The following is a 12,309-nucleotide window of genomic DNA, read 5'->3' as shown; positions in this document are numbered from 1 at the left end:
AGCTGGAGCATAGGAGGCTTAATCTGAACATAAGGAAAAAAACCTTTTTTTACTGTAAGGGTGACAGAGCACTGGAACAGGCTGCCCAGAGAGGTTGTGGAGTCTCCTTCTCTGGATGCGTTCCTGTGTGACCTAGTCTAGGTGATCCTGCTCTGGCAGGGGGGTTGGACTGGATGATCTTTTGAGGTCCCTTCCAACTCCTAATATTCTGTGATTCTTTGAACACAGGAAAGACTTCATAAGCCTTCTATCCGGGTTCTAAGCATGCCTATTGTTAAAATTACTGAGTGTAAAAGCAGAACATTGTAGATGGTAGGAATCATTAAGAGCAATAATGAGTTTTAAGATAGATCTTCTGAGTCAACTATGCATTATTTACACCCCTTTCATTTTTATGTATAGGTACTCAGCTTGCAATATCTACACAGGCATATACTGATTAACTGCTAATCAAGAGAAAATCACCACTTGTCCCTCAAAAACTACTTAAAAGGCAATACAGGTAGAACAGAATCACCTTGATCAACCTACGTATATCTTTCCTGAAACCGAGCAGTCTTGTTACTCAGAATCTCTGCTGGTTAGCATTAGTAAAAGAGCAAGTGAAATTACAGGTTTCTAAACCACTTTGTAAAAAGAATAGCAGTTTCTGAAACACAATAGCCTCTATTGAGAACAGACATTGCAAAGACTTAACAGCAGTTAAGAAGTCACAGTCTATGTGATCAAGCAGTAAGCAGACCTGATTTGACCTACAAGCATTCTTTCCCCTTGGCCTTACCTCATCTGTATCTCCTTCAAAACTGTTGACTGGATCCAACCATTGAGACCAATCAAAATGAAGCAGTCTAAGTGACAGATTTGACCCCAAGACTTGCATTTCTCCACAAAAAAAGCAAAGGCCTGCAAGTTCAACCTGGCTAAGAGACCATTTAGGACACCTCAGCAAAAAACTTGAATAATTCCAAAGGCAATGAAATATATCCAGTTAATAAAATCAGACTGGTCTACACAAACCTGAGAAACTGAGCACTAGGTAATTTAAGAAGAGGAGTGGTTTTTTTAGAAGTAGTTTTACCCCATCTGACCATTTCACATACTTGTATAATCCACTTTACCAAGAAACACTTTCCCTCTGACTCATTGCTATTACAAGCTTTAAGCTCTCTTCATCAACCCAGCAGACTAATTACGGTAACCCAGAGCTCCTAGTAGGTTAATTCAGCCTGCTTTTCTAAGTGCAGTCTTAATCTATTCTGGAAAATAGAAATAGAAATGCACTGAAAAGAGGATGGTTTGCCTATGTCTACATCTAAACAAATTACAGAAGTGTGCTCCTAGAAAGGTTAGTAACTGCCATTATGGAACTTTATCTGACCTCCTTGACACTTGTGCATTCAGATTTTAGGTTCCAGTGAATATCTACTACCTTTGGCTTATTTTCAAGATATCAGTTTAACTGGAATGAGCATAATTAAATCTGACTTCATTAAAAAAAATGCATCAGGACATTGTATAAAAGCTACAACTTACTCCACTGCACTGCTGTCTTTCCATCTTTAGTGATGTCCCATTGGAATACAGCATTTACTTTCTTTACCAATTCATTTCCAATCTCCTTCACACGACGACTTATTTCTTCAAACACAAGGTCACTTTGCATCCCTGCAGTCTTAAAAAAAAGAGAGCGAGTATGAAGAATTTAAAATTGAAACTCTATTTTAAAAGTACTAAATTTATCTATTAGTTCAAGCACTGTGTCCAGGAAATTCTCTACTGCAGAATTATTAAAAGCAATTGAGATTTCTTTCACCACAAATAATCACCTCTAGCAATTGTCAGCGTTAAAGAGTACATTCAAGCAGAACATGCTTCACAGACTCTTCCTTGAGAATTATTTCAAATCTTGCTTTTGCAGGTTTTGCCATTCATCACTTCAACTTAATATATACTTTATAATTAGAGCTCTAAGGGCTTCTAAATTGCCCCTTATTCTCTTCAGAGAAGAACCATTACCACTTTTTCCATGGTGAATGGCATGTTAGCTTTTAGAATACAAAAAATGTTTTTACATTACCTTAACTTGATATGGAATATGTTCAAAACATACTGCACTGTGAACAGCCAGAATTCCAGTGTAGACACAATGTGTTTACCATTTCAGAGTCAGATTAGCTACATTTATATTTTCAACTTTTCCAAACACATATTATTTCACTAGCCTTTCATTGTCTGTCTTAAACAAATATTTGTACTGGATAAAACTCTACACTTGAAGAAGCTGCTCCCGTGACATTTTTTTTCATCTAATTGGAACTGGAGCAAAAACCTTTCATAGCTTTAGTTGTTCTGCTGTAACTGTACACCAGAATGCAATACTTCTCATGCTGCTATCTTGTCACCTCTTTGGTTAAGCCTAACATTTTCCATTATGTAACAGTCCTCTCAATGACATCTAAATTTGCCAACATCCACTCACACAGGCTAGTTTCCCCTGATGGATTCCTGCCTCTGTCAGCAAACTTCTGCCAAAGCACCTTAATTTCTCAGAGTAAGCTTAGAGAAAGAAAAATGTTCTGCCCATGGAAAAAAAAAATCTCGTTTCACTGAAAAGTTCTAATACTTGTATGTTTGAACTTCAAATGCAGATTTGTCAACAGTTCAGAATGTCAGAGGACTAGACACAACCAGCCAAAAAGAAACAGGTCCCAGGAATACATCATGAGCTTTATATGAATATCACTATCTCAGTGAGTCACAAATTTCAATGTGTTAAAGTTTCACCCTTTGCAGGCAGGAATAAATGGGGAAGAAAAGATACAATTTATTAAGGCAATACACTGTGCACCCATGCCTTTTACACCACTTTAAGAACCCAGGACACCCTCAGCATTGCATGTACAATTCTGTCTTTTGCAGCAAGTCCTGTACCCAAGCCTTAATGCAAGCCTGAAGAGGATTTTTAAATATATACACAGTATAAAGTGAGTACCATGTGTTAGGCATAACCAAATCCAAAAACAGCCATGAGAGCCTTCTTTCAAAATGACTTAATGACAAAACTGTTCTTTACTCTAAATACATTATCTCCTTTTCAACTGTTATGTTCTTCTAATGCCTTCCTGCCACTCTCTCCCTGTCCCTCTGAAATCTTGAGAAAGGTCACACACTTTTACAATTTCATTGAGTCTGATCTTCAACATCTACAAACAAAATCTAAAATGCTCGTTTTACAGGTACGCCCCCAAGTTGTAGAGCTAATGACAATCTTAAGTCATGCAAGTGCTCAAAACAAGTGGCTCTCTCTAGTGCATGCTTCACTTGTTTTGTAACATACAGAACAATGCTTATCCCAACAGTTCAACTGGCATCAACCACTTCAAACTTAATCAGTCATCCCATGTATCTTAAAATGTCTGTATTTTCCCCCTCAAACGGATCCATGAACCTCTTTACCTTAAACAATGTGTGTGTTCAAGTCTCTGAACTCGTATACTCACCTAAGTACTGCAAATACAACTGGTAAGTGATCTAAGTATTCTTCCTGTGTTTTTCACAAAAATAAAGCCTAACTATGCTACTTTGCAAGTTAAGACTTCTATTGTTTTCCCCTACCTTCAGAGGCTCCTGAACAGATGTCTTATCCAAGGTTTGTACTATATCCACATAGCCTCCTGCAATAGCAATTTCTCCAGTCTCCTTGACCTGTGGTGGGGGATAAAATACATTAAAGAGGTAATGTATTTGAAAAATACACAACAGAAGGAAAACCAAGGAATCTTCCTTACATTTTCAAATCAGAGATGAAAAAAAGAGAAAAAAAATAAATCAAAGTTGCAGAGTGAAAAAAACCCATTCCATAAATGCATTATAGTCTTGAGGGAAAATTAGTATACTATGCTTTGTAAACAGCTTTTCAAACAAAATGATTATTTGCTTCTTGAGAAATTATACCAAAATATATTGCTGTTTTTCTGTTCACAGAATGGTAGACAACTCTTATTTATCTGAAAATTTACCTCTAATGTTTTAAATTACTGTTAATGTTACTTTACAAATAGTTCTGAGAAATTAATTTTATTTTTTTTTCCTTGAGGTAGATATGAAGTTCTCAAGAGTTCACCTAAGCAGTTTTACTATCTCCAGGTGCTTTACACTCTAACTTGCACTAGAAACCATTTAAGCACTGTAAAACCAGAAAGATTACAAGAATAAAGACAAAAAAATACATTAATACCCTTCTGTTTTTATTTTTTGAAATAGTTAAGTCATAGAAGAAAATGAGTTTCATTTGGGCAACTTAAGAGGTCTGACAAACTAAGCTTACTTATGGCAGTAAACAGAAGATAGTAAAATGATTATCTGACAATGCACATAGAGGGTTATACAATAGATTGCCAAAGCAGAGTAATAGCAAGTGTCACAGCCTAGATTATTGCACAGGTGAAATTAATACAGAAAGACTAAATAATAATGGTTATTCCAATCAGGCCTAAGAGGTTGTGACCCACTGCAACTGCACTTCAGACAATGCTGAAAATGGATTTAAACCAGCATATTGAAGTTACATGTCTACTTTTAGTTTGATTTAACCAGAGTTTATTACCAGTACAAAGATGTCTTTACTTCCAACCATTCCGAACATACAATAAGAAAGAGAATGCTGCACAATTCATAACTGTTGAAATGAGGTGGTTTTCTATAACACTGTTAAATATGGTAATTTCTCTCCAAAATAAGTTACTCCACACTTGTGGGGAAAAACAAACAAAAACAAAACAAAAAAAAACCCCAAACCAAAGCACTGTAGCAAAATCCCCCAAAAGTCTACATATTAGCAATGAATAATGAAGCATAATAACAAATCCAGCCTTTAAACACAACAAAATATCCCACTCTGTTTACAAATTCCAAGGGGCTTGGAAGCATATAATGAATTCCGCTAATTTGCACTGTACATGCAAACACTCAAAAGTAAATACCCAAAGTCCAGGAATTTTGTCAGGACTGGGTGGTAGTAGCTTCTGAATACAGATACACCATCTCCAGTACTGTAATCTCTAAAGCTTGAGGCACTAAACTGTCTTGTTTATGACTAGTAACCAGGGAATTTGTACACAGTAGCTGCAATATTGTTAGACTTCTGAAATTCTGTAATTGCTAACACTGAACAGGTCTGCAAACAAAATTTACCTCCTCCAGTCAACATTTATTTCACAAAGCTGCCGAAACAGCAATGCTATGTTCTTATGATGACTTTCCTAATTTGATTTTGCCTGCCCAATCCTCCCTGCAGCTGCAAACTATCCCTACTGCTGTACTCACTAATCAACAGCTGACTACATGTTTATAGATATGAGGCTGTAAAACTTTGGCCAGCCACAGTTATGAAATTGCATCTGCATAAGCCAACAGATATTGACAAATAGCAGTAGCAAATAATATTTTAAGGAAGTGACAATGTCATAGGAGACTACAACTGAAGCTATGAGAATTTTCACCTCTACATGGAGTATTTTACATTAAGCTTCCAGTAAGTATCCAACCAAGTGTATGAGAGGATTACAGGACGCTCACACAAAATGCTAACAGCAATGCCAAAGAAAATGCAAAACCTGAATTTATAAAAGTGTGAACTCTATTTTATTGTAGTTACTATGTCCAACTGCTATGAAACTATGTAAGTTGTTCTGTGTACATGCAGCTTAAGTTTAATTAAGCTAAATTTGTAGAAGTCTACCTGCATAAACTGTCAGAGTTGATTTAAGATAAATGTTAAAAGAAGATTTATGCACAAAGTTATGATTAACTGCAGAAAACAAGTACAAACTACTGACCTAAGAATGACTGCTTTTTGTTCTTCCACAGGGAAGAAACACAGAAAATGCAATACAATGAAATGAGATCTCACATTATTAATATAAGGAGTATATTAAGTCTTACGAGTATAACGGTATTTTCACTGCAATCTTAGTGACACCATAAAATAAGTAAGAATATTTCATTCCACTCTCACTGTCTTTACAAAACCTTTTTCAAGTGTGCTTGATGAGCCACTTTTTTACTTCCTCTCTTACTCCAATACTTTTAACCAACACATCTTCCTTTAAAGACCACAACAGTGAGTGTGTTCTGACCTTGGTCTGAAAATGGATTCTATTTCCTTCCTTCCACATTTCTGTTTGTAAGGTTTGCCCTGGAAGGACTGGTTTTGCAAAACGAACCTAAAAGAAAAAAAAAAAGTGGGCACGTGAACAGATCCGCCATACATACAGTAAAAGCTTAAAAGCATGGGGTCTATTGAAATGAGAAAAAGCAAAGAGAAAAATCAGTTAACTAGCAATGTAGAAAGTCTAAATATTTAAAGTAAACATACTAGCTAGGAGGCATTAAAATGCATGCAGCAGTAAGTAAAAGCAATTGTGGCACTGAAGACAGTGCAAAAACCTTTTCCCACCCTAAATAAAAAAAAAAATAATAAAAAAAATCAAGAAAATTAACTGTGAACAATGAAGACACAGACCTTGATCGCCTTGAATCTGTTCACATCATTATTTGCAAACTGCTTCAAAATGTGTCTAGCGGCAAACCCAAAGGAGCATAGTCCATGAAGTATAGGCTTCTTAAATCCTATTTCAAAAAGTAACATTTTAGCATTTGTAATATTAGGAGTTTGCATGTTATTATATTTTATTCATAGTTTTCTCTTCCAATAATGTTCTTACTTTTTTTTCTTTTTAACCTAATTATCTCACTGAAGAAGCATCGGTTACCATTTATTGTTTCCTCTACTTTGAGGGAAAGGAAACTGCTTCCTGAGAACTGGCACTCAAACACTGCCTATGCTACGTAAGACTCAGAAGGAGAATTAGTCCCTGTCTCTAGAGGTGACAAAATGAAAAATAAGGAGATTAGCTGTTGCAGTATATGTGTATAGGCACACCAGATGCACACATGGAAGAATGCATATCAAGGGTAAGAGTACTGTAATTAAAAAACGGTGATACCAACATTATTTGATGCTTCCCATTTTTAACACCTATTCTTGGTTGCCAAAAGTCTTCAAATATAGTGCATACTTCAGGATTTACTTTATTTATAAGTGGAAAAAACTCTGAAAAGATTTCAGGTATTTTGAACATACATAACAAAAAAAGAGGAAAAAAAAGTTACACTGTTTTGTTTATACTGACATCTCTGGTCAGGTTTCCCCTGCACTTCAGTGCTCTGGAGCAGGAGCTGAACCTTGGCAGAAGATAATCTTTGTAGATTAGCACTGAATGTTTTTACAGTCCTGTCAAAGCCTGACAAAATAACCCTTTGAAAACTGGCCTGAGATTTGCTAAAGTGCAACAGTTAAGTTTTAAAGATGCTGATTACACCGAGTACATTCTGATCCCTTAATAGGTTGCTCTGACCTGACAGGGCATATGAACAGTAATTGATCACATTTGCAACAGGCCAGGGAATCGAGACAGGTCTGTCCAGCTTTGGCTCCGAAACCACTTGCTTTGCCTGGAACTCACTTGCCACTCTCAGATGCCAGTCTCTTTTTCCTAAGCTCTAAACAATTCCTCACAGCATCTACACAGCATGAAGAGTTGTCCCAAGGGACAATAGCTAGGAGGAAAAAAACAAAAGCAAAAGCAAAACCAAACTGACCAACAAAAAAGAGGAGACAGGAGAAAGTCTAGCCTGCAGAGTATCAGAAGACATAGAAGAAGAAGAAACAACCTTCATGACAGACAAAAAAGCCACTAGGACTCAATTCTAGGAAGGATGGGAATTCTGAGCCAAAGCCCAAAGGGAAGACAAGGCTAGCAGGAGTAAGGATAAATAAACAGAAATTCTAACTCATTAGGTTACAAGACGAGACATGACAGAAGAGGCTAAAAGGAACACGAGTCTGTTTTCTCCCTGTAAGTATTCCACTCTGACCATTCTGTCATTTATTTCCTGTAAAGTATCTGAATATGCACAATTTAAATAGCACTCTATTTTTGTACACTATGCATACAGTATTTCTGAAAGCAAAAAGATACTGTGCAGTCAATTTTAAAACAGCTTATTGGCATTATTTTAACAATACTGGTATTCAGTATCTCTAATACAGAAAGTTATAGTGACATTTAGCTCTTTAAAAGCTTTAGCTCAATTCACCATGCAAGAACCAAAAACCACTACTATTTTTAGAACTCTGAAAGAGACAAATCTGTATGGTCCTATTCTCCCCAGTGTTTTCTTTACAAAATAATGCAGACTCAAAGAAAAACCCATATAGCAATCAATTTACTTTATATCTAAACTAGAATGAAAAAGTAAATGAAAAATGTAAAAAAGTATATGTTGCTTTTACTTTCTAATATCCAAGAATTACTCGCAATCTACAGGAATAAAGGCACAAGAACAGAAACAGGTGTTTTCATGTAGTATATCTCCTCTGAAACATTACCCACCAGAAGACTTAACAATAATCCTGGAATGACCTGAGCACATTACACTGAATGCTTGCTTCCAGAGCACACTGCTGAGAGCCAGTCAAAGAGAACATTTACAGAAATGTTCTTCTCTTTAGAGAAGAAGGTGTGTGAATATGCCCAGAGAAAAAAGCTTTTGTATAACTAGTAAAACATATTTGTAGAATATCCCTACAGTAATTTTCTTCTTTGCCTGAACCTACATCTAGTATAAATATTTGAGTAGCAGACTGCCACAGTTCCAAAATCCAGTGCGGCAGTTTTCTATTCAAATGAAGAGACCACCTCATCTACAGTGTTAATTTCATTTTTCACTGTGTCTAAGTGCCAGTGGTCTTTGTGTGAGTAGGTAGAAGATTTCTGCTCCTCTTCTTTTGCAAGGTTTTTATAGGATTATCATTATTTTAAACACTGAGATTTCAATTATAAACATTTATTTTTCTCCTCCTGCATCATCAAGAGTAACTGGGTGATCCCATCTAAATATTTATCCAAAATCATCAGCTGAACAAATAAACAAAATGGTTTAATAAACCAGGGAAGTTTCTTCATGGACTCTGGTATTTGATTATCATTTTTTATCAACACAAATGCACAGAGGATTATACAAAACAGAGTAAACCAAAAAATTAGTATGTATTTATGAAAGATAATTTGTGGAAGTATGTTAAACATGATCTGATCAAGGAAGCATAGCTCTATTCCATTTATCTTGGTAAGAACACCATGCAATGATGCCTCTATATTAAAAAGAAATCATTCATTCAGGAAAATTTAAGTAAAATTTAAGTAAATCAATTAACTATCTGCCTGGAGTAATCACACTATACTACTAAGACATGATTTCAGGACATGATTTAGTGGGCACGGTGGTGTTAGGCTGATAGTTGATGATCTTCTCAAACCTTAATGATTTTGTGATTCTAGCAGGGCCTGAAAAGAACTCTGAAAAATACCTTTACAACAGAAATATAAGAAAAGAGACCCTCCTTTACTAATTACATCTCCGCAAGAATCAGTTAATTTAGCCTCTGTTCTGCTGCTTTGGCATGCAGCATTTTATAAATGAACAAGCTACTGCGCTAGCAATAAGTGCAGTTAAAATAATTTCATAGGAAAGAAGTGCTAACAAACTCCCTCTCTCCTGCCCTCCTGAGATTTACTGAAATTGAGAAGACTACACAGAAGCTCAAAAGATTCCCCTGAGACCAACATAAACTCGAAATTATATAGGTGGAAAGAATTATCCACCAAAGAATTTATGGAATTCCTTCTGAATCTTTTGATAGTCGATTATTTCTGCTTATGAAAAAGCAATTGTAAAGATGGGATAGTGGCAACAAATAAGCTCTGAAAGGAAAATAGGGTTGGAGGCAGGTTTTCATTGCTGGTAGTGTCCAAGCATCATTCTGCCTTCATAGATACAAGAAGCGATGCTTTAAAGCACAGAACTTCAAAGCCATCTAATGGTGACTCTAAGAACAGCTATAAAAAAAGCACTTTTTTCCAGCTTGTTGAAGATGTACAGACTACATTAAAATATTAAAAATACATGTACTATCCTTCATCCAAATATTAATACAGTGGTATCCCTTAGCTCACCTCCAAGAGCAGCAAAACTTGGATCAACATGTAAAGGATTCCAATCCCCACTCAGCCGATACAAAGCAGCCTGCAGAAACAGAGAAAGTAACATGGGAGGCAAGCTGTGCTTGGCAGAAATGAGCAGAAGTCAGTCAAAAACTTGTGGTAGATTAAAAAACTTATCACAATCTATTTTACTGGTCCTTAGATAACATACTCCACAACAAAGTAGGCAAAACAGAACTGAAATGTTACTGTGCAAATTGTCAAAGATTCAGTAAAAGGTGCCAAGAACCATATGTGGTATAAGAAAACAATATAACTCCTTAAAAAAAAACCAACCCTACTCTGTTGACATACACATTCAGCTTCATTAAAACTTGGCAACAGTGAACTAATGCATTTTCTAGAATTTGTCCATAGGTTCTTTAGCTTGAAGCGTAATTAAAGAGTCTTATCCTATGACAGATTCATCCACAATTAAAACAAAATTACTTTTTTTTTTAAACACACACACACACACACACACACACACACACACACACAGACAACATCACACCTTGTTGAAACTTGATTAATTTTACAGAAATCAGAAATATCCTTATCCTGCCCTTTTATGAGTAACATGATTGACTAATTGTGATACTCTTCTTTCTTGGAGCTACATACAAAACCTCAGAGTAACACACCAAGCTTTCTCAAAGACTTCATTTTAAACATTCTTTTTCACTAGTAAAAAGTAGAGAAGTGTATTGTATACACCATGAATGTGAATAAACCTGAGAAATTATGAAGAATGTGGCGACCGTACTTCAGTTTTCTGTCTCTGTGTGGCCTTAGCATTTTCATTATCAAATCTTGAATTTCTGTATGTGTGCAGTGGCCAGTAGCCCATAATATGAGAGGGGTGACAACCCAATTTGTGCATTTTCTGGACTAAAAACTTATTCCCTGGTCATCAGATTCCAGTGAAATCCAGTGACTATATGACTAAGCTCTAATTCTCTCTTATTTGTCCTAGTAGTCCTTCATAAAAACAGCAAATATTTTGAGCCTCAGTTATGGTGAAATGTAGAAGAGCCTGTCACTGCTTTTGTGTGAAAGTGTTGGATACATGCAGTAAAAATGGCAAGAAGAGAATCCTAAAATGCACCATAGCTTAAGCATGCAAATCTTAGAAAGGCACGTACTAAGCTAATACTACTCCGTGGCTGGTTTACATTGTTGTTTAGTCTTACTGAAATGTTTTTACTTTTAAAAACAAAGAAGTTACCAAGTAAGGTTGTGTCATTGGATCTGAAATTTCTGGCTGTAATTCTACTATTACCCAAAACAAATACTTATTATGTTTTTTCTATAATTATCTTCTAATTGATCCCATAAATTCTTAGGAAAATAGTAAAGACTGGAAATTTCATACTAAATGTAAGACTACAGTTCAGGCGAGTCCAAGTTTGACCTTCCAAAAGGGGCAAAAGAGAGGGCAAATCTGTTCACTGAAGGAACAGATAACTTGACATTGATCCTACTGCATCATCAAGAAGCAGAAATAGCTAAGATATCTTACCTGGCAAGAAGAATAGTCATTATCTCCTGAAGGTGGTATCCCCCAGTGGCAGGACCCTTCAGTAGTAACCTACAAGCCAATTTAAGACCAAAAGAGCAAGCCAAATGGACTGCCAAGTGATCCTACATCACAGAGGCCATGCTACAGGGGGCACTCAAGGAGCATGTGGTGAAACACAGTGCTGGTTGAGGGCGCAATAGGAAAGCAAACTGAGATAATGTAAATATTTACACTCTACTACACCACTAAGACAGCTGTAGTGTAGTGATGAGAGGGAACAGACAGCTGAAAACAGGCTAACAATTACCACCCATGGAGACCACCTGCTCCCTTCACTTACTGTTCTCTCTTATCTCGTTTCTCACACAGAACAAAAATGGTGAACTAAGAGCGCCACCACACTTGCTCTTGTACAAATAAAAACCCACAGCAGCAGGGCTTCAGAGAAGAACATGCACATGCTGGCTTTCTGACTTGTTATGTCTTCACTTCTCCCTACTCTTCCTGAGTAGCTGTTAAATCTGTTTTCACTGGTGAAAGGTAGAGACAAGCAGCTCTGATGTACCACTACCTTCTTCACTAAGAGCGAAGGTCTTAATCCCACCAATATCAAAGGTACAACACTATGAAAGAGACTTTCAGGGAGGAACAGACCTTTAGTTCCTTTTTTTTTTTTTTTTT

General features: G+C 36.3%; 1 protein-coding gene across 1 annotated transcript in view; it reads right to left on the bottom strand.

The window, feature by feature from the left end:
- Positions 1 to 1,533: 1,533 nt before the first annotated feature.
- HSD17B4 (hydroxysteroid (17-beta) dehydrogenase 4) overlaps positions 1,534 to 12,309 on the bottom strand; it is a gene marked incomplete at its 3' end in the record, with an annotated part of 49,975 nt that continues 39,199 nt past the window's right edge. Inside the window, exons 18-22 of the mRNA XM_010185296.1 lie at positions 10,080 to 10,149; positions 6,524 to 6,630; positions 6,138 to 6,224; positions 3,616 to 3,705; positions 1,534 to 1,672 (exon numbers count right to left, since the gene is read on the bottom strand). Of these exons, the coding sequence (XP_010183598.1) occupies positions 1,534 to 1,672; positions 3,616 to 3,705; positions 6,138 to 6,224; positions 6,524 to 6,630; positions 10,080 to 10,149 (493 nt within the window). The remainder of the gene's footprint in view (positions 1,673 to 3,615; positions 3,706 to 6,137; positions 6,225 to 6,523; positions 6,631 to 10,079; positions 10,150 to 12,309) is intronic.

The sequence above is a fragment of the Mesitornis unicolor genome, unplaced genomic scaffold, assembly GCF_000695765.1.
Source record: "Mesitornis unicolor isolate BGI_N332 unplaced genomic scaffold, ASM69576v1 scaffold40225, whole genome shotgun sequence".
NCBI lineage: Eukaryota > Metazoa > Chordata > Aves > Mesitornithiformes > Mesitornithidae > Mesitornis > Mesitornis unicolor.
This window is presented reverse-complemented; position numbering and strand designations above follow the sequence as displayed.